General features: G+C 36.0%; 4 protein-coding genes and 1 pseudogene across 5 annotated transcripts; 4 read left to right on the top strand and 1 right to left on the bottom strand.

Annotated features, from left to right (window-relative positions):
- Nucleotides 1-933: 933 nt before the first annotated feature.
- Nucleotides 934-7,889, top strand: LOC116126092. Its single transcript, XM_031411804.1, has 6 exons — nucleotides 934-1,335; nucleotides 6,767-6,864; nucleotides 6,982-7,053; nucleotides 7,137-7,261; nucleotides 7,346-7,418; nucleotides 7,554-7,889. Exons 1-6 carry the CDS (start codon nucleotides 1,026-1,028, stop codon nucleotides 7,656-7,658), a joined length of 783 nt encoding a protein of 260 aa, XP_031267664.1. The 5' UTR covers nucleotides 934-1,025; the 3' UTR covers nucleotides 7,659-7,889.
- Nucleotides 7,890-8,720: 831 nt separating this feature from the next.
- LOC116126056 (S-adenosylmethionine synthase 2) lies at nucleotides 8,721-10,847 on the top strand. Of its 2 annotated transcripts, none has more exons than XM_031411760.1 (2): nucleotides 8,721-8,931; nucleotides 9,306-10,847. In XM_031411760.1, exon 2 carries the CDS (start codon nucleotides 9,306-9,308, stop codon nucleotides 10,476-10,478), a length of 1,173 nt encoding a protein of 390 aa, XP_031267620.1. In that variant the 5' UTR covers nucleotides 8,721-8,931; the 3' UTR covers nucleotides 10,479-10,847. The 2 variants fall into 2 exon arrangements, with proteins under 2 accessions (XP_031267620.1, XP_031267619.1); XM_031411759.1 differs by having other exon boundaries at nucleotides 8,725-8,931; nucleotides 9,301-10,847.
- Nucleotides 10,848-10,915: 68 nt separating this feature from the next.
- Nucleotides 10,916-11,388, bottom strand: LOC116126057 (thioredoxin-like 3-3). Its single transcript, XM_031411762.1, has one exon. It carries the CDS (start codon nucleotides 11,266-11,268, stop codon nucleotides 11,038-11,040), a length of 231 nt encoding a protein of 76 aa, XP_031267622.1. The 5' UTR covers nucleotides 11,269-11,388; the 3' UTR covers nucleotides 10,916-11,037.
- A 4,443-nt stretch (nucleotides 11,389-15,831) lies between these two features.
- LOC116125984 (protein LURP-one-related 10-like) lies at nucleotides 15,832-17,116 on the top strand. Its single transcript, XM_031411690.1, has 4 exons — nucleotides 15,832-16,134; nucleotides 16,289-16,516; nucleotides 16,615-16,715; nucleotides 17,074-17,116. Exons 1-4 carry the CDS (start codon nucleotides 15,880-15,882, stop codon nucleotides 17,114-17,116), a joined length of 627 nt encoding a protein of 208 aa, XP_031267550.1. The 5' UTR covers nucleotides 15,832-15,879.
- Nucleotides 17,117-18,583: 1,467 nt separating this feature from the next.
- LOC116125983 lies at nucleotides 18,584-21,618 on the top strand (annotated as a pseudogene).
- Nucleotides 21,619-22,286: the final 668 nt, after the last annotated feature.

Raw genomic sequence — 22,286 nt, 5'->3', positions numbered from 1 at the left:
TTACGAGAACATGGGAATGTCTGCTTCAAGAATCATGGGACTTTTGATGAAGAGGGGAATAGGCTTAACATCAACGCACTTAATCAGTTGCCGCTGCTGCCAATGTACAGAAGTTAGATTAGTTGCTAGGAAGCATTTCTTCCATGTTAATACATGTTATCGATTTTATTGTTCCTTTCACTTCCACAAGAACAAGAGTTCTTAACTGTTCATTGTTAGGATTTGATGAGTAGAAAATCATAATGCAGAATGTGCTGCAAAACTCTACATGTTGTCTTTGAGCTGGACAGCATCAGTTAATAAGAAACATAAAAAGTTGTTTCTGCTTAACTATCTTTGTTTATTAGTATTCTTCTTTAGCCTCGAGTTTCTGCAGATAGTTTGTCGATTACTCTTGAAGGTATCAGATTTGATATCTATCTCACAGTCGCTTAACTAACCAAAAAATGAGTTTTCTGCATCTCAAAGATTACAGTTTTCGATGTTTTAGGATCGTTAAATGATAAAAATTTGCAAAATATCTACTTCCTAGTGGGACTTGAGTTTCTCAAGTGGGATCTGAATTATAAAGAAAAGAAATTGTTCTTTTTTTTCTACACTTGTTCACATAAACCTCTATAGCTTATTGTAAAGAACTCTGGAATCAACTATCTAGTGTCACTATCGTATTGGACACAGAAAATTGTTCATTGGTAGCCAGTAGATGATGGGTTAGGATCATTTTGGCTCTTTTTCATGGATGCAGCAGGCATGGCAACATCGATGGACGAGAATGCTCTCGAATGTTGAATACAAATGATAGTTAAGTACTAAAAACAAAAAAGGTGGGTTGATTTTGGTAGGAGAGCGTGTTGAGACCACGTGGAAAGGTCTAAATCTAATATACATTGTATTGGCGTGTCTCTTTCCTCACCTTTCCTACTTCACCTCTTCTCTACCTCCGCTTCACACTCTTTAACTGAGAAACAACTCCATCCATTACACCAGAAACAAAGTGTAAAACTAAAGTGGCAGTCTTTTCATAAATGGCAGTGGTGAATGCTTTTGGAGCTACAACTCTGAGCTTGAAAACCTCTTCTTCTCATTTACCCGCCTCTTCATTTCCCTTTGCTCCATCAACTGCTTATAGAATCTCAACTGGGTTCTTGCCTTTTGCATTGTCTGCTTCAAGAAAGAGAAGGGGTGTCTTCAGTCAGTCTGTTGCATTGAAGAATGAGATTGTTCAAGCTTATGAAGTAGCTGAAGAAGTAGAAGAAGAAATGCAAGAGCCAAGTGAGACAGTGTTATACTCTCTCTCTCCTCTACCTTTGCTATTTGTGGCTGCACTTCCTGGAGGTATTAAATATTATTCTGTCGATATATTCTCATTTATCAGCTTTCAAGTATTTCCAGTTAAGTTTGACAGATTTTCATTATTTGTTGAATGCCCCCTTTATCTGAAATAAGAAGGCTTTTATGGCACCTCTTAATATGTGTCTTTGTTCTTGAGATGAATTAAATGTGTTCTGGTCAATGTCATTTTAGCTTGAGGTTGATTGAGGGCAGCTCAAATTAATCTCTCCAGTATTCGTTCATTTTGCTTTACTTAAAAATGGAAATACTCCAATCTTGAATAGAGTAGGTTTAGGTGTCTTAAGCCGGAGAATGCTAAGGAAAGAAGTGAGAAATATATGTTGAGAAGAAGTTGTATTTCATTGCAATAACATTACACTTTTTATACAGCATGGCAGCTCATTGTTACACCAACTCATCAGTGACATTTACAAGTTTGAAATTTAAAAACAAAGTTTACAACTAACACACCCTTAATCACAACTGAGAGCACCTAAACATATCATCAAAACCTATCAACTTCAGCAACTCTTTCACGGCAGAGTACAAGGCAAAACAGAGAGCTCTTTTGGCGCCAAAAAAGGTTTTTCAAAACTAACTGAATTTCAGTTATATTTCCAACAAAATATCATTGTTTCAATACTCCTCCTTGATATTTTTGCTGGAAACACCAAGTCTGAGCCTAAAGTCTTCAAACTTGGTTTTGGACAAGCCTTTGGTTATGATATCAGCCACTTGATTCTCACCTCTGCAATGGACCAACTTAACTTTCCCATCTTGCTCAGCTTCTGTTACCGCATGGAACTTGATCTTTATGTGTTTAGTTCTTCCATGATGAATTGGATTTTTAGCCATAGTCACAGCCAATTGATTGTCACACATAATTGCAGTAGGATTTCTTTGTTTCAACTTCATATCTTCCAGGATTTTTCTCAGCCAAATAGCTTGATTCACAGCAACAGCAGCTGAAATATATTCTACTTCTGTTGTGGATTGAGCCACGGTTTCTTGTTTTTTTGAGAGCCAAAAAATTGCACCGCAATTCAGGAAGAAAGCATAACCTGAAGTGCTTTTCATGTCCTCTATAGAACCACCCCAATCATTATCAGAAAATCCCACCAATTCAAAGTTTTCTGACCTCCTAAACCATACTCCAAAGTTCGTGCTACCTTTTGCATATCTTAGCACTCTTTTTGCAACTTTGAAGTGTGTTTCCTTGGGCTAATTCATAAACCTGGATAGCAAGCTTGTAGCATACATTATATCTGGTTTGGTTGCTGTTAAGTACAACAAACAACCAATCAAACTCCTATACTGCCCTTCATCAATGTTTTATGCATCATTATCTTTTGAAAGCTTTGATTAGGAACCAATGGAATGTCCACTGATTTGCAATTCTCCATGTTGAATTTCCTTAAAACTTTACTTGTATACTTCTCTTGGTTGACACAAATTTCATTTGAACCTTGATAAACCTGCATCCCGAGGAAATAAAACATTTCCCCTAAATCTGTCATCTCAAACTCATTAAGCATGGATTTCTTGAACTCCTCCAATTGAGCTAATTTACTCCCTGTCACAAGAAGATCATCAACATACAAGGAGATAATCATCACATCCTTATCAACCTCTCTAACATACAAAGTATGTTCATTTGGACTTATAAAAAATCCAAGCTTATTAAATGATCATTAAGTCTGCTGTACCAGGCCCTTGGTGCCTGTTTCAGGCCATACAAAACCTTCTTCAGGAGATATACTTTATCTTCACTTCCTATGATCTTGTACCCTTCCTGCTGTTCAACATATTTCCTCATTCAGCCATCCATTGAGGAATGCTGATTTAACATCCAACTGAAAAATTTTCTAGCCAAATTGAGCTGCCACAGCAAGCAATAATCTGATTGTGTCATGCCTAGCTACCAATGCAAAGGTGTCCAAGAAGTTAACTCCATATTGCTGAGCAAGACCTTTGCAAGCAGCCTAGTTTTATGCTTAAGAACTGAGCCATTCGGATTGAGTTTCTCTTGAAAATCCATTTAACTTGGATTACTTTTCTGTTCTCAGGTCTGTCCACAAGTTTCCAGGTTTGGTTCTTCTCAATCATTGCTAGCTCCTCCTTCATGGCAGCTTTCCAAGCCGCTGATTTTGCTGCTTCAAAGTAGTTTGTTGGTTCAAGTGAAGCCATGTTGCACCTCTTATAAACCTCAGCTAAAGGTCTAGTTCCTCTAACCGAGAGTTCCTCTTCTGCATCATTCTCATCTTTTTCAAAAGTCTGATCACCTCCAGCTTCTGTCTATTTATGTCTTGTCTCTACATCAATTTTGCTTTCTTCCCAATTCCAAGCTCCATCCTTATCTACTTTGACATCCCTGGAGATCAAAATCTTTTTGGATTCTTTTGGATTCTTTTGGATTCTAGAACATACACTCGATAAGCTTTGGATTGGCTGCTATAGCCAATAAAAATTCCAATCAAGGCCTTCTCATCCAACTTGGATCTTTTTGTTGCTGGAACTAAGATATAACATATACTCCCAAAATTTTTGAGATTGTCTACTGCTGGCTTGATTCCATACCAGGCTTCATGAGGAGTTTGGTTGATTAAGGCTTTTGTGCGAAGCCTATTGAGCAAGTACACTGTAGTGTTGATAGCTTCTGCCCAACTGACCTGCTCTTCCTCTCACTAACTCCATTTTGCTGTGGAGTGTAGGGACTGCTATACTGATGTCTAATTCCAACCTCTTTGCAAATTTGCTCAAACTCTTGAGAAGTGTATTAAGTACCATTATCACTTCTCAAGGTTTTGATGGTTTTTCCTGTTTGGTTTTTCACTAGCTACTTAAATTGCTTAAACACACCAGCCACCTCACCTTTTTGCTTCAAAAAATACACCCAATACATCTTGGACCAGCCATCTATAAACAACACAAAGTACCTACTTCCACTCAATGATAATGTCTCCATAGGTCCACACACATCTGAATGAATGAGCTGAAGTTTTCCAGCAGCTCTCCAGGCTTGGTTTATAGGGAAGGGTTGCCTACTCAACTTGCCAAGTTGACAAGCTAGACACACAGCCTTAGTTTCTTCAATTTCGGGCAGATTCTGGACCAATTTTTTGGTCTGAATTTCTTTAAGGCCATGATAATGGAAATGACCAAATCTCTTATGCCATTTTTCAAACTCATCTACCCTAGCATTATAGGCTCTAACTTCAGATTTTTCCCACTTAATAGGGAAGCTCTTTCCCACCTTTTTTACTCTCATAAGTTCACACCCTTTACTGTCCAAGATTTGGCAGGTTTGGTTCTCAAAATGCAAGACATAATTATTTTCCAACATTTGTCCTACATATAGAAGGCTTTGGCTAATTTCGGGTGCATAGAGTACATTGGTAATGAGTTTTGTGCCTGTTGGTGTCTGGACAACGACATCTCCATTTCCTCTTGCGTCCACAAACTCACCATTTCTCACTTTGATTCTGGACTGATATGCATGATTCAATTTGACAAAGTTCCGCAGGTTTGGTGTCATGTGGATTGTACATCCACTGTCAACCAGCCAGCCTTCATTGCTTGTTTGTGTTGCACTGTAGGAGACTACAAATAGTTGTTTTATCCCTTGCTTTGGTTGTTGATCATTAGTCACTTGAGCTTTCTATTGGGACTGCTCTCCTTTGTTCTTGTAGACCCTCTCTATATGGCCAAATTGTTTGCAGGCCCTGCATTATATCCTTGGCCAAAACCAACACCTCTTCTTAGAATGTCATTTCCTTTTGCAGTGAGAACAAGGTGGATACTCCTTCATCCCACCTGGTTTTCCCCATTGACCATTGCTCTTTTCTTTCCCGTTTTTATCACCGGCATATCTCCTATTATTCCCTTGTACAGACTTGCCTTTGTGAGTTGCTATCATTGCACCCTCATTTGAATCTTCTTGTCTCAAGAGCCTTCTTTGCTCTTGTGCTTGCAACGCATGGACCAACTCAGTAAGAGTGATCTACGACATGTCCCTTAAGTCCTTAAGAGAGGAAATTTTGGACTCAAACCTTTTGGGCAAGCTTACCAAAACCTTCTCCACAACTCTCCTATCTGCCAACTCCACTCCAAGCAACCTGATTTTGTTGACCACACTCATCAACCTGTCAACATACTCCTTAACTTTCTCTGATTCTTGCATCCTCAACATCTCAAACTCCGTTCTTAGATTCAACACTTGCATATTCCTTGTTGTGTTACTTCCCATGTATTCCTCTCTTAACTTGTCCCACGCCTCCTTTGGAGTTTCATATGTCATAATCCTTGTGAATACAAGGTCTGTTACAGCAGCATGGATGTGAGATAGGGCTCTTGATGCCTTGGTAGCGTCTTCTTCATGCATTTGGATCTGATTCAGAGTGGGATTTGGTCCCAACGGTGCTGGCTGCCTATTCTCTTCTACATATTGCCACAAGCCTTGACCCCGGAGGAAAGCCTTCATTTTTACAATCCATATCTGATAGTGTTCTCCATTGAAAACTGGAGGTGACATCAAGGCTGATTGAGCAACCATCAGCTCAATTTAGATATCTGAAGCAGGAGAAATATGAAGTCTGAAACAGAGGTGTTTTTGAGCTGAGATGAATGATTGAACGTGGGAGCGAGAGATTTCAGGTTTTTAGTGTGGCTCTGATACCAATTGTAGGTGTCTTAAGTCGGAGAATGCTAAGGAAAGAAGTGAGAAATATAAGTTGAGAAGAAGTTGTATTTCATTGCAATAGCATTACACTTTTTATACAGCATGGCAGCTCACTGTTACACCAACTAATTAGTGACATTTACAAGTTTGAAATTTAAAAACAAAGTTTACAACTAATACACCCTTAATCACAGCTGAGAGCACCTAAACATATCACCAAAACCAATCAACTTCAGCAGCTCTTTCACAGCAGAATACAAGGCAAAACAGAGAGCTCTTTTGGCGCCAAAAAAGGTTTTTCAAAACTAACTGAATTTCAGTTATATTTCCAGCAAAATATCACTGTTTCAACAGTAGGCTAATTTTGAACTTACTAATTACTAGAATTCCAGAACAAACGAAGCTAAGGTAGCTTTCTTCGTGAGTCTAGACGGATTAAAAGGAGTGATTTAGTGACACTCTATTTGAGTCACCACTGTTGTAAATTTCGGATTGGTATCAGTAACAGTGACAAATTTAAATCTAGAATTAGTTACTAAATTACAAGCTTTGAGTGTGATTTTACCAGTAGAATTTGATTTGATCAACATAAGCTTCAAATATCGGAAAGCATCGACCTCATGTTTCATAATTAGGCAGGCATTAACTTGATTTCCAACTTAGAACCTCATGTTTCATAATTAGGCAGGCATTAACTTGATTTCCAACTTAGTCTGATGTCTAATTTTACTCATAATGGTTCAAATATCTGAGTAGCTGGGACTGTAAGGTCTCTCTTTGGGCCTTTTGTTGAGCTTGTGAAGTCTTGGAATCTTCCTGACTGGCTTGTGCACTGGGGTCACCCCGGCAACATGGTATACATTTCTTCTTTCAACTTCCCTCCTGTTTACCTAATATTTATATGTTCATTAATGGAACTTACTGCAAACACCAAGTTTGTTATGCCTATTGACGTGTTTTATAATTCTTAGGCTGTTGTGCTCTTTGCCATGGGTGGTTATGGAACGTATCTGGGTTTCCGCATACGTTTTTCTGATGATCTGGTAAGTAAAAATTCATCGCAAAACATTCTTAACAGCAGCCTTTCCGTTGTCACAATTACCTTAACATAGTTGGATTACTGCAGGAAGAGAAGGCCAATGCCAAGGACTTGCACCCAAAGCTTCTTGGTGGAATGTTTTTCTTCTTTGCTCTAGGCGCCACCGGTGGAGTTACATCACTTCTTACTTCGGACAGACCTATCTTCGAAAGGTACATTATCCCCAGGCAATGAAGCAAATGTTTTCTTTGTATTTGGTCAGAAACTAGCTGATAACTATATATGTTTGTTTGTAGTCCTCATGCTGTCACAGGCTTCATTGGCCTTGCTCTGTTGACCATACAAACATTTTTGCCCTCATTATTTGAGGTAATGGTTGAAGTCTTTGCTCCGAAAACTAACAATAATAGAAGTTATAGTAATTTCTTGGACTTCGCATCCTTCATTTTCTTCCAAAATTTGATGATTCCCATTTTCATTTCTTCAATTTCAATCATGGTGCAGGGGAATCCTGGATTGAGAAATGTTCATGGCATATTAGGTAGCGGGATCATGACTCTGTTTCTCATCCATGCCGCCTTCGGACTTCAACTTGGCCTCAGCTACTAACTTCAACAACCAACCTTGTTATTTATTGTTATTCGTTTTTGCATACAAGGATCATCGGCAGAAGAGACTGTACACAACCAGTGATAATTATGCAGAAAAATTCACAAGGCGATCTGTGTTTGATATTTGTAGCTTGAAGGCCTCATTTCAAAAAACACAAATGCAAGTAGCTATTATTTATAGAAGATACAAACAATGCCATCCAATGAAGTGATGAGAATGTTTTTTTTTTTTTTTCTTTTTTTAGAATCCAGAAAGTATGACTTTGAAATTGGAGTTCCTTTCAAACCTTGTAATCTTTGAAAAGCGTAAAACAATAGTTTTCGATCGTGGAAGTGTTTACGAGCGGGTTGGAACCCAAATGACATCTACTTATTAAATAAAAGGTAACGTCATATTTACAATTTAATCTCTTTCACAATCCCGATGTAACAGATTATAATAGATTAAGTCACAAATGGTTCTGTCTGTTTATTATGAGTCTCGTTTACTCAATTACAAACTGTTATATCAAAGCTCTAAGAGAAATTTGTAAGATTGAATTGTGGATTATATTTATTATTAAACAAATATCTAAATCAATTGTTTAACATTAAAAAAAAATGCCCATCTAGATGTGAATTAAAATAATTCAAAAATCTTCTTGATTGGTTCAGATGACTAAAGATAAAATGATTTGCGTAGAAACCAATTTGAAAAACTTGAAATTGGATTAAATTTTACTCCTTTTGAACCTCAGATTAAAGAATTATTGGATCAATTTAAGTCTTGATAATGCCCATCAACTTGGATTTTATTTTCTTCTCACTTCTGTAAGAATACAAAATCAAATGTGCAGGGCTCAGTGGTGACGTGGCCAGATCTGAGCAGTGGATTGGCCACCAATCTTCCAATTTGGTGTGAAAAGGACCCACTTACCAACCAACAACACTGGTTGGTAGCTGTAAAGCTCAATCACCTGTAATCACTCTCATCTTTACACTTCATCACCACCGTTAACTCTCCCATCTTACAAAAACCCAACAAAATCCAACCGTCCATATCAATCATGAACCTACTCCAAGTCGTAAAGAATAAACCCCCGTTTGCCCATAAAAACTGAAGAGAAGAAGTGGAAAGTTGCGAAAAGAGCGGGGAAAGCAAGGCCAAGGAAGTGAGAGAACGAGAACGAGTCATTCGGAACTGCTCTTTCTATAAACCACTCTCTCTCTCTCACACCAACCCTTTTCTTCGCTTCACAGATCTATCTACTGAACTCACTTTTCAGTTAAAGGTACTTCCTCTGAGATCTTCTACGTATTCTTTGACTTGTGTTTTCATTTGGGTGTTCGAGATAGACTGTTAGATTCTTAATACTAATGTTTTGGCATCTGGGTTTATGAAAGTTTTAGTCTTATGTGTTTATTTTCAAATATTATCACTTGATCTTTGTTGCATTGTGAATCAATGGCGTATTGATTGAGTTTCATATGGTTTCGATTTTGGGTGTAGAGATGCTTGTTGTTTTGACTAAAAGAATATTTTTTGTTTGATAGTATTGATCTGTTATTGAGTACTAATTTTATTGATCTGATCTTGGATGGGGAGTGTTGGCAATTTAAGAACTTTGTGGCTAACGTTTATTCTATGATCTCTCTCTCAGTTCAGATGGAAACGTTTCTCTTCACTTCTGAATCTGTCAATGAAGGTCACCCCGACAAGCTTTGCGATCAGGTGTCGGATGCTATCCTTGATGCTTGTTTAGAGCAGGATCCTGAGAGCAAAGTTGCTTGTGAGACTTGTACCAAGACTAATATGGTTATGGTGTTTGGTGAGATCACAACCAAGGCTAAAATAGACTATGAGAAAATAGTTCGCGATACTTGCAGAGGTATTGGGTTCACATCAGCTGAGGTTGGCCTTGATGCTGAAAAATGCAAGGTCCTTGTCAATATTGAGCAACAGAGTCCTGACATTGCCCAGGGAGTTCATGGCCATCTCAGTAAGAAACCTGAGGAAATTGGAGCTGGTGATCAAGGACACATGTTTGGTTATGCCACTGATGAAACACCTGAGCTCATGCCACTAACTCATGTCCTTGCTACCAAGCTTGGTGCCAAGCTCACTGAGGTCAGAAAGAACAAGACTTGCCCGTGGTTGCGGCCTGATGGTAAGACCCAGGTGACTGTTGAGTATCGCAACGAAGGTGGAGCCATGGTTCCCGTTCGAGTTCATACTGTTCTCATTTCAACACAACATGAAGAGACTGTGACCAATGAGAAGATTGCTCAAGACTTGAAAGAGCATGTGATTAAGCCTGTTATCCCTGCTCAGTATCTTGATGACAATACCATCTTCCACCTCAATCCTTCCGGTCGGTTTGTTATTGGTGGACCACATGGAGATGCTGGACTCACTGGTCGGAAAATCATCATTGATACATATGGTGGGTGGGGTGCTCATGGTGGAGGTGCCTTCTCTGGAAAAGATCCCACCAAGGTGGATAGGAGTGCTGCATACATTGTTAGGCAGGCAGCAAAGAGTGTGGTGGCTTCAGGGCTTGCACGTCGTTGTATTGTGCAGGTATCTTATGCAATTGGTGTGCCAGAACCACTTTCAGTGTTTGTTGACACTTACAAGACAGGAAAAATTCCAGACAGTGACATTCTGGCTTTGATTAAGGAGAATTTTGACTTCCGGCCTGGAATGATTGCTATCAATCTTGATTTGAAGAGAGGAGGCAATTTCAGGTACCAGAAAACTGCTGCCTATGGTCACTTTGGTCGTGACGATGCAGACTTCACCTGGGAGACTGTTAAGCCCCTTCAGCCGAAGGCCTAAGTGTGTGATTTTTTAATGGTATCTTTCGGGAAATGGTTGTTATCGTAGCCAACATTCTGCTTGTGGGGAAGAAATAAAGAAAAGCTTATTTTCACAACCATTATTCTGCATGTGGGGGGAATAAAGAAAGGCTTCAATGCATATGTCTTCAATGCATATGTCTGAACTTTAATCGAAATTTTTGGCTCAGATCCGAGGTGGCACCGGGATATATATGCCTTAAAGTTGAGATATTAGCAAATTTAGGGAACTTGTTATATTTGTCATTTGTCTTCTTAATCCATTTTATTTCTTGTAGCTAGTTACTGTTTCTGGAACCATCCAGTTTGTTTACCGAGAATATTATGTGATTCATTTGATTTGATCAAATTCTGAATTTATAATGCCCCCGTTATGAAGCTGTTCATTAATCAGATGTACTGTTTGATATGAGAAAGTTATCCCTAAAATAACAAGCCAAGTGTATTATAACAAGACTTGAAGCCAAGAGTATATAGTCTGGAAAAGTAAAAATCATTGACATCAAATTGCTTACAAACGTTAAGCTAAACATATGTATTCAGGAGTGCAACCACAATCGATCGTGAAGTCTTTCCTCTCCAGCACCAAACATCTCATCGACTCTTTCGCCATCACGGTAGAAATGAAATGTGGGTGTGTAACGAATATGTTGAGTTGTTTCTGGGCATTCATCAATATCCGCATATACGAAGGAAAGCTTGGGGAAGTTATTACTCAGCTTGCAAAATGCTGGCAGAATCTGGCTGCACACTCTGCACCTGAAAATCATAACACAGTTTCACAATTTAATTTCGCCTTTGCAAGTTTCAACCGAAGCTTGAGACAAACTCAAATGAAATATATGTTTTCCTCATTCTTCTTCTCTTTTTCCTTTTCTAATAATAATCCAAAAATCCCTGCAACCCAACTGTATNTTTTAATAATCAAAATCCTTATTATTAATTTGAGCACTTTTCCTCTACATTCCTTCTCTTTCAAGCTAAGCATGTAGTTTTGCTGACTTATAATTTATTCAAACTTTTGGGAATACTATTGTTATTATTCCCCAAAAAATTAAACAGTAAGGCTTCGTTTGATTCGTTTTTGGAAATATTATTATTAATATTCTCAAAAAAATTAAACAGTAAAATATTATTATTCCTAAAATATTATTTTATATTTTTTAATTTTTTTTAAATCTCCTAAATTTGATAATTTAACTAAACACCTTCAAATATTTTTTTTAGAAATTGCAAAAATACTCCGGCCACCCTCCGGCGGTGGTGGCCGGCTGTCCGTATTTAATGGGTGGATTGGAGGTGTTTTTGTTAACTTTTAATATTTTATTATAGAGATGTTTAGTAAATAAACAAACATAGGGGTTATTTTTGTTAATTTTCAAATCCTACATCGTAATACCCGCCCAATTTAATTTTTTTTAAAAGATTATTCTAAAAACTATCAGAATAATGAACCAAACGGAGCCTAAAATATTATTCTATATTTTTCAATTTCTTTTAAACCTCTTAAATTTGTTAATTTAACTAAACACCCTCAAATATTTTTTTTAGAAATTACAAAAACACTTCGACCATTCTCTGACAGTGGTGGCCAACTGACCATATTTAATAGATGGATTGAAGGTGTTTTTGTTAACTTTTAATATTTTATTATAGGAATGTTTAGTAAATAAACAAACATAAGAAATATTTTTGTTAATTTGCAAATCCTACATCTTAATACCCGTCCAATTTAACTTTTTTCAAAATATTATTCTAAAAACTATCAAAGTTACATTATTTTGTGCCTCACTAAATCTGCTTCCACAGTTTTTCTTAAAGAAACGTAATTTGTGATTCAAATAAAGTTGTCTTTGCCTTGTTATACAAGCAATTAGAGAGGAGATTGAGTAATGTTTCATGAAACAAATTACACCATGATGTTCTGTCTCTCCATTTCAAATTTGAGATGATGAGAACTTGAAGATAACTATGGCACACAATTACAAGGTGATGGAACTTTTGGTTTTCGTGAAAAAAATATTAGAACTGGAACTACAAACAATAACAACTCTGAAACCTCGAGAAAAATTAATTATTGGAAATGGGGTGGGTGGTCTTACCCATCTGGTGACAAGTTTTTCTTGTGTTTTCCATGNAAAAAAAAAAAAAAAAAAAAAAAAAAAAAAAACAGAATGAAAGTTTGTGAAGTACTTAACTTAGAATAAACAAGTATCTTATATTGCTTACAAATTAAATAAGTTACATATATTGCTTTGGATGGCTTGGTCTCTGTGAAACTTCTCCTCACCCATATAAATTTGTTTATTTTTTGTCAACTTTCTATATAAATACAACCGTATTATCTGACAAGCCCTCGTATAATAAGAGCCTTAAAACAGAATTTCTCATAAAAATAAATAAATAAAGTGTAATTTTTCAATAAACTCACTCTCGATGACCATTTTAACTAATATTTACCTGCACCTACAGTTGCTAATAAGCTAGCGTTTCAGTTATAATTTATAGGCCATTTTAATGCACAAAATTTTATCCCAGAGAAACGTTATGACCATGGTTTATGGTAATTTTGTTATGCAAGACATCAAAGCATCCTTCATTAATTTTTGACTCTGTAAAATAACTCCAAGTTAAACCAACATCAATTAACATAAAATAGCCCAAGATAAAGCTAGCTAGATAGCAGGATACCTTCGTTCTGGGGGGATTGACTATTCACACAAGAATAGAAGACCCACTTAGAGAGAGTTTGTCCTTGTTATTACATATTTTCTCTATAATCAATTTGAGTGTAAGACAAATACAAAGCAATAGCATAACGGTTAGAGTTGGTCAAGGACCAGTCCCAAGCAGGCCCGAGCTTGGGCCCGTTTGGGACTGGTCCCAAATGGGACCAGTCGGTCCCAGACCCATGAGCAATTTTAGGACCTGGACCGGTCTTATGGGCCTGGAAAATTTATTTTCCCCCATGATCTTTTTTTATATTAATAGTTAATTAATATAAATGTAATATTCACATTTCACACATTCACGCTTCACAAATAAACAATTAAATAATTTTTTTATTAAATTATTTATCTTCATCGTCAATAATATTTACATCATTCAAATCTATATTCCTAAAGAGTTCGAGTAGTTCAAGATCTTCAGGATGTTGTTGTAGTCTTCTTTCTGCATGAGTCCAATCCCGTAAACACGTTATCACTTCAATCATCTCATCGGTTAAAGAACATCTCATGTCTTCAACAATCCGACCACTCGTTGAAAATGTTGACTTAGATGCAATTGTAGAAACTAGCACAGATAAAATGTCACGTGCCATTTAGGCTACAATGGAGAATCGACTTTCATGTTGGTTCGACCATTGAAGAGTATCCATGTCACGTTTCTCTTTCATCGTCATAAAGGACAGGTCCACTTGTAGGTAGCAATTCAGCTCATTTGGTTCATGTATGTACAAACTGGAGCTGCTACTTCTGCCATATTCCATATATGTCCACTTGCTCGATCTTTGATGGAGGTCTGCATCAGGGTCCTGATCGTCTCTCATGAACGTTCCACTTCCACTTCCATTGTACATGTTCTCATACAAAGAAAAAAGGCCCAACTGTATATGATGTTAAAACTAAGCCCTAAACCCTTGGACCCTACAATTTGATAGGACTATTTGCCAAGCAGGTGGCTCTAAAAACACGAATCCCACACCTTGTCGAGCAAACCACGATATGTAATTCATTTGTAAAATATTTTTTTAGTCTCATCGGCTGGGACTCTTTAAAAGTTTCAACAGCCTGTACTAAGTTTGCTCTTTATTCGCCGTCGAAATATAAATTTAGGTAATAAAATGATATTTTAAAAGTTTGTGGGTGAGAAAGTGTCATTAAGCTTTTATTTGGGTGGGAAAAAGTTATTAACTCTTATCTACTTGTTTATTTATAATAAGCTTAAAAAATTGTTTTGTATTTGAAAAATTACTCATAAGTTAAATCAATAAATGTGTGTTATGAATGATATTGATTCATATGAAGATATTATAATGAAAAGAATATAGAAAGACAAAATAAAATTATTTTTTATTAAAATTTATTTAATATTTTTTAATAATAATTAATAACGGGAAAATCTCACAAAAATAGATTGAAATAAATTTATGCATAATAAATTTTTCTTTCCTTGATAATAAGCCCTCAATAATTCGTGCAAAATACTAGTTAAATTATTTGAATATGTATATCATATTGCATAAAATCTAATGAAACTTCACTTTAAATTAAAAAAAAAAATATATATATATATATATATTAAGATTTTTAATTTTTAAAAAAATCCATGGTAAATGAAAAGAAAATAGAAATATTACATGGAGAAAACATATAAAAGAATAAATAAAATATAAATAGAGATAATATCAAAATAAAATGAGAGGCATGGTTATATAACCGTTGGCTGGCTGCTGCCAACGGTTATAAAGAAAAGTAAAAAAAATTTTTCTTTTATAAATTTTATAAAATTTTCTTTTTCTTTTAACCCTTATAATTTATGTTTATTTCAAAATTTATAGAGGGTTTTAGTAATTGTACAAAGGACTAAAATGAAAATATTTAAAAAAATTTGGGCCTGGTCCCAGGCCTGGGCCTTGAAAGAGGGCCCAATGGAGGGACCGAGCCTCCTAGGACCGGGTTTTTGGACTCAGTCCCAAATACCCACCTCTAATAACAATAAACATAAGCTTGATTCTAACTCGCCAAACCACTTTAAAAATCGTTTTTTTCCCATCCATTATTTGTTCTCTGGTATGTTCCTAGTTGATTATTCGTAACCTCACACACACCCTATCTAATCCCTCCAAGGTCGATTGGGCATCTCTGACATGCTCCTTTCTTCTTTGAAAGGCCTTTTCATGTGACTGATTAAACAATTGTACATCAACTTGTCAAATTCTAATTTTAATTTCATGTGACTGGTTAAAAAATTGTGCATCAACTTGTTAAATTCTAATTTTAATTTCATTCGACTGTTTAAACAATTGTGCATTAACTTGTTAAATTCTAATTTTAATCTCATATCTACCAGACTACCCTGCAGTACTTTCCCCATCTCAGAAGATGATCGTGACAACATCACCAATCATATTCCTATTAATCTAAAGAAAAGCTTTAGTGGAAATAATTAAATAAATTAAATTTTGAGAAGACTTTAAAGTCAAGTCATGATTTTGCTTTCTTGGAAAATTCTTCACTTCAGTCATCACCACTTGTTCTTTGTTAGTCTATATTTCCGCGTATTACATGCCCTTGGTCATGTATGTACATAAAAGAAGCTAGACTGAAGAATTACTCATCCCAAAATCATATCAAAGATTCTTCATCACCTTTCTTTCAATGGCACATTCCCGTAGTACTCATCCACCAGTAGCTAATCCCTTTTCCATTATAAGCCCTCAGTTTTGCGCTCATACTTATCCTGTTCAACTTGCAATAGTGAGAAAGGTCAAGACCATAACAGATGGAAACTTTGTTGTGCAAGATATCAATGGCAACATCCTTTTTAAATTGAAAGCTGCAGACTCAATCTTTCACGATCGCCACGTTTTAATCGATGCTTATGGAAATCCTATTGTCACTCTAAGAGATAAGGTCTTGTGCTTGATAATTTGATAGCATCTCTTTTCCGGTTAATTTCCATTGTATGTGTATGTATGTATGTATGTATGTATGTATGTATATTCAATCAGTAAGGATTTGAGTTATTCACTATCTTCAACCAGTTAATTTCTCTTCTTTTATACAGATAAGGTCAATTCATAAGAGATGGCAAGTTTTCCGGGGAGAGAGTATAGAATCCAGTGCTCTAATATTTAGTGCTAAACGAGCCTCCTTGTTCCAATCAAAGCACAACGTTAATGTGTTCTTAGCAAAAAATACAGAGGAGAGTCTTTGTAATTTCAGGATCAGAGGAAATTGGCTGGAACGATCTTCTGTTATTTATGCCGGAGAGTCCTCCACAATTGTTGCCAAAGTAAGAACATCAATATTTTGAAAGAACTAGTGATCTAATCTTTACTGCTAAACGATCTTCAATGTTTCAATTAAAGACCAAGTTAGATGTGTTCTTAGCAAGCAATACAAAGGAGGATGTTTGATTCAAGGTCAAAGGAAGTTGGTCAGAACGATCTTGTGTTATTCATGCTGGCGACTCCTCCGCAATTCTTGCCCAGGTAAGAACATAATAAAAAACCATATGGTATAATCAATAATAGATGATAATATACCAGTAATTCGGACTAATTGAATATTAATTATTGGATTGCACCTGCGATCACATAAGGACACTGCTAAAGCATATTGCTGGGAAAAGACCAGTTCACGGACGTTTATCCTAACATCGACTATGCATTCGAATCTCTCTTATTGTGATTCTTGATGCAATTAACTCTGAAGGGAGTGCTGTTGACGTCCTTTCTGAATTCTGATTTTCTTTCCTCTTTTGTTTGTATCTTCTATTGAAAAAGAAAAAAGAGTGGTTGAGTGATTATTTTCAGTGTGATAAAATATTCTGCTTGTTGTCGACTTTAGACTTGCCATAACTTGGCTTTCTGGGCTTGATTTGTCGCTCTGAGTTTTTTTCCAAGTCTATTTATTGATCTCTTTGATGGACTGACTAATAAATGTTAAAACGGTTCAATATTAGCTGTTAAATTAGGAAGAAAGACTGTTGCAAAAGTCTAATCCTTTAAGAATATGGAATATAATTACCCTTTACGAGATAGAATTGTTGACCCAATTATACAATCTATACGCAGCCCAACTCCTCTGTTTTTCTCTCTTTTGCATAATCCCCTTCTGAAACGGCCCCACTCTAATCATAGATTCGTTACAACAAACAAACCAAATTAATACCGTCTGAATTTCTTCTTTCTTAAAGCATTCAAATCTTTTGTCTTCTTCTTCACCGAACACCTAATGACATTAGTATCATCAACCTTACCCTGCAAAACCCTAATTTTCTCATAGTCAAGAAACCCTATTACATCAATATTAACAGCAATTTGTTGATTCAACACTATCCTTCATGGGTAACTGAAGGGAACACACCCGAATTTGGGTATTCTGAAGGTTAATAGAAACTTGATTCTACCAAATCCTTATAAATTTCAACTATAAAAGCGGTTTCCAGTGTAAAACAACTCGAAACCAATTCAAGGTAGCAACCGGAACTATGTATGCTTAAGATAATTAACTATATTTTTCACATAACAAAGTAGTATTTAGTCCCAGAGGAAGCAATATGCAACTGAAATGAAATAATTAAGGCAGCTAAAGATATTTATGAACATGTACGACATTGTCAACTTGCCTCACCACAGGGTTGTGTTATCAAATTCATATGCCTTGTCTATTAAATACATTGATTAATAATCCATTAAAAAAAATTCACATCATACTGCAATTGCATGCCCAAAACTTTTTTTTTTTTATGATTAAGGGTGTTCGATAACTTACGCGTCTCTCAACTAATCTTCAAGACCCTGAAACTACCAGCTACATAAAGCTCTACTAGCTACCCTTATTAGTAATTGAGAGGGACTTTAATTCACGACCTTTTGAACATACACCCAAGGGTCTCTATCGAATCGCTTGACGACCTAGTTCGTGCCTAAACTTTCCTTTCGTAACCTTCTATCAACTTAATAATTATAATTTGTTTTTCATCTCTACTTTAAGTTGTCTCCATCAGGAAGAAGATCGTGACAAGTCTTGATCCCGTCGCCAATTAATTCCTTTAACCAATTCAAATCTAGATAAGGCTTTAGGAAATAGAATGAAAATTTGTGAAGTACTTAACTTGTAATAAACAAGTATCAAAGCTTTCCATTACTAGTCACTTCAAAAATTCTTCATCCGATTTTTGCTTTGTTTGTTAGTTTGCTGTATAAGATATTCCTTGATCACCTCTCTTTCAATGGCACATTTCGCTTATACTTCTCCACCAGTAGCTAATCCCTTTTCAATTATAAGCCCTCAGTTTTGTGCTCATACTTATCCGGTTGAACTTGCAATAGTTAAAAGGTTAAGACCATAACTAATGGAAATTGTTTTGCAAGATATGAATGTCAACATCTATTTCAAATTGAAAGTTAAGAAGTCGAGCTCTGGCCGCGTTTTAATCGACTCTGCTGGAAACCCCATTGTTACTCTAAGAGAAAAGGTCTTGTATCACTATTTTTTGTATCTGCCTATACATATCACTTCATCACTGTTTTCTGCAATGGTTGATTTATTTTGGTTTATACATATAGAACAACTCATGAAGATGGCAAGTTTTCAAGGGAGATAGTACAGAGTCCAAAAATCATATTTTAGTGTTAAATGATCCTCAATGTTGCAATCAATTACAAAGCCTAAGTTAATGTGTTCTTAGCAAAAACACTGAGGACAATGTTTGTGATTTCAAGGTTAGAGGAAATTGGCTGGAACTTCTTCTGTTATTTATGCTGGAGAGTCCTCCATAGTTGTTGCATAGGTAAAGAAATTTAATACCTTGATTCCTAATCTAAGTTTTCAGTTGAACAGCAACCAATTTTACTACTTTTGGAAATGCAGTTGCATATGAAGCAAATCGCTCAAAATCTGTGGAATGGAAAGGAGAGTTTCATGGTAACAGTGAACCCTAACATGGATTATGCATTCATAGTTTCTCTTATGTGATTCTTGATGCAATTTACTCCGGAGTTTCCAATGAAGATGAAGATGATGAATGATGACATGTATTCCTGGATCTAGTACTGGTGTATTTGGCGTTTAATTATTTTATTTCCTAAATTCTTTGTATTTTTTTTTTTTTTTTTCCCTTGTTGAGTGATTAGTTTGGAGTAAACGACTTTTTCCTACCTAAATAATGATTTAATGATACTTTTCCACCATAGATTTTTAAAATACCACTTATTATTTTAAAATTATTAAATTATACTTAGAAAAGATTCACACTTAAACATCATTAGCAACCAACACATCCGTGAATAGTCTAGATGGCTAAGACGAATTGGGAATATTATGGTCATAATACTAGATTTACAAAAAATTACGAAGATTTCTTGTACAAAGTGATGTGGCAGAAGATGAGAAGAGGGAATATAAAAAGTCAAACTCATTATATCCACTCTTCCAATCATTTTCTGCCACATACAAAAAATCTCTATAAATTTCTTTGTACATCTAGCATATTAATTATAATATGTGCACAGTCTCATATTCGTTCTCCATCTAAAAAAAAAAAAAAAAAAGAGTGAAAGTTTGTGAAGTACTTAACTTACAATAAACAAGTATCATATGTTGCTTACAAAATAAGTTACATATATTGCTTTGGATGGCTTGTGTCTCTGTGAACTTCTCCTCACCCATACAAATTGGTTTATTTTTTGTCAACCGTTTATCTGACAAGCACTCGTAAATCAGAGCCTTGAAACAAAATTTCTCTTAAAAATAAATAACTATAGAGTAATTTTTCAATAAACTCAATCTCGATGACCATTTTAACTATATTTACCTCCACCTACAGTTGCTAATAAGCTAGCGTTTCATTTATAATTTATAGGCCCTTTTAATGCACAAAATTTTATCCTAGAGAAATGTTATGACCATGGTTTATGGTAATTTTGTTATGCAAGCATCAAAGCATCCTTCATTAATTTTTTACCGTGTAAAATAACTCCAAATTAACACCACACCATTAACATAAAATTAGGAGTGTGCAAAACTAGATATCCATTGTTTTTGCATTTTTCTGATTCGATCCGAAAATTTGAATGAGAACCTGATCCGAATCCGATCTGGATTTCGCCTGATCCGGTTTTGATCCGATTTGGATATTTAGATCGGATAAACCGAAAATCCAATTTTATCCGAATTTTCATGAAAATATTAATTTGCACCCTAAAATTTTGCATTACTCTTACTCCCTACCACATTAGCATTTCATTCCTTTGAACCCAAAGTTGTCACATATTTCAGAAAAATCCACATACTTTACCACTTTTCATCTAGCACCCTGAAATAACTTCTTAAAACTTGTAGTTATGGACAAAACGGATCAGATCCGGATATCCGATTTCTTTGCAGAGCCAATACTAATCTGATCCAAAAATCTGGATCTTCCAAAAATTAATATCCGAATCCAATCCGAATTTTTGGATATCTGGTTCTTTTGGATCAGATATCAGAATTTTTTGCACAACCCTACATAAATAGCCCAAGATAAAGCTAGCTAGCTAGCAGGATTCAAGTACTGTCTAAACAAGTATACAAACAAATGAAATAATCACACAGGCTAAAAGGCACCGTCTAAAGGGATTTATGATTTATGAACATACAAGACTTTGTCAACTTTTGCTTCTTTACAGTGAAGTTTTAGACGTCTGATACATTGACCATATATGATCTATAAAATTTTAAATAACATGGCTTATATCTAATTTATAATCTGAACAACTAAAGTAACGCATGATATTTTAGACTAGGATCTTTGTTTTCATTTCTCGTGAACCCTACAACTTGCATCTTTAAACCTTGCGTGCAACTTGTTTAATTAAATCCTTTTGGTCATTCAAATCTAGGAAAGGCTTACGGGAAAAATAAAATAAGAAGTCGCCTTGCATGACTTGATCTCATATATATCCGTGGGCGACTAGCCCTTGATCATCAATTTTAAGCTTCACACAGAAGGAGTTTTCACAACATTCTTTCAATGACAAATTTCCCCAGTACTAGTATTAGTCCACTAGTAGGTAATCCTATTTCATTATCGGCCCTCAATATTGCACTCACAATCATCCTATCACTCTGGCCATAACTGACGGTAAATATGTTAATGAGTTTTTATACAAGACAGTAATGGAAACATCCTTTTTAACGTGAAAGGTGGGCGTTTAGTGTTATTCACAATAAGAATCACCACGGCTCTAAGATTGTTGATTAGGAAGGAGCGTTTCATGGTGACGGTGTAACCCAACTGGATTATGCATTCATTATTCCCTCATTGTGATTCTTGATGAAATTAACTCCGAAGATGATGATGAAGACTATTATATACCTCATTCCATGAAAACCTCAGTAAAACGTTGATGTAGCTGAAAACGTCAATCATATTGTTGATGCGTGATTTTTGGCACCAACTAACTGACACGTGCGTAACGTTGATTGGTCAAGAGATACGTGATTATGGGTAAAATATATTATAATGCAATGAGAGCCTTTTAAAGTGGTTCGGATGCTAAGATAGCATCCTACGTCCACTGATTTATATTATATAGTGGTCAGGTCGCAACAGCGGACTGACTTACAAATGATTGGCAAAAAAAGTAAATACCAAGTTTTCAGAGAGAGAGAGAGAGCTTACTCCAAGTGTAAAATAGCCGAATCCCCTTAATGAAGGGGTCTTCCTCTTTTTATAGTGAGGTGAGTGCAAGTAATCATCAGTAAATCCATGGGTTGGTGTGAATGTCGGATTAAATCCGGCTTTATGTCACATTTCCCACCTTCCAAACTGATTTCACGCGATTTGGAGCAGGGAAAGGGACACGTGGGAGCTCTGTAGCTATTGGCAGGCCTGACTGTTCTTACCATTCTGACAGAAGCAGGTCAACCCCCGCCCCCCAATCACGTGATCTCCTACGTTAGCCCGGATTTCCAGGCATAACGAAGTCCCCTAGTTTTTAAGGTTTGAGGATCGAACCTTGGAAACTAAATCATGCCGCAATTAGAGGTTCGGATATTTTCGACCCAATGGAAGG

This window comes from Pistacia vera, unplaced genomic scaffold (assembly GCF_008641045.1).
Source record: "Pistacia vera cultivar Batoury unplaced genomic scaffold, PisVer_v2 Contig174, whole genome shotgun sequence".
Taxonomy (NCBI): domain Eukaryota; kingdom Viridiplantae; phylum Streptophyta; class Magnoliopsida; order Sapindales; family Anacardiaceae; genus Pistacia; species Pistacia vera.
Note: the sequence above shows the minus strand (reverse complement) of the source record. Positions and strands in the feature narration are given on the sequence as shown.

Bases quoted from the DNA above. Each gene is read 5' to 3' on its own strand.
- LOC116126056 (XM_031411760.1), top strand. From the start codon at position 9,306: ATGGAAACGTTTCTCTTCACTTCTGAATCTGTCAATGAAGGTCACCCC.
- LOC116125984 (XM_031411690.1), top strand. From the start codon at position 15,880: ATGGCACATTCCCGTAGTACTCATCCACCAGTAGCTAATCCCTTTTCC. The intron at 16,517-16,614 runs GTAAGAACATCA...ATGTGTTCTTAG, and splicing joins CCTCCACAATTGTTGCCAAA to CAAGCAATACAAAGGAGGAT. The intron at 16,716-17,073 runs GTAAGAACATAA...TGTCGACTTTAG, and splicing joins CCTCCGCAATTCTTGCCCAG to ACTTGCCATAACTTGGCTTT.
- LOC116126057 (XM_031411762.1), bottom strand. From the start codon at position 11,268: ATGATTTTCAGGTGCAGAGTGTGCAGCCAGATTCTGCCAGCATTTTGC.
- LOC116126092 (XM_031411804.1), top strand. From the start codon at position 1,026: ATGGCAGTGGTGAATGCTTTTGGAGCTACAACTCTGAGCTTGAAAACC. The intron at 6,865-6,981 runs GTATACATTTCT...TATAATTCTTAG, and splicing joins GGGGTCACCCCGGCAACATG to GCTGTTGTGCTCTTTGCCAT. The intron at 7,419-7,553 runs GTAATGGTTGAA...ATCATGGTGCAG, and splicing joins TTTTGCCCTCATTATTTGAG to GGGAATCCTGGATTGAGAAA.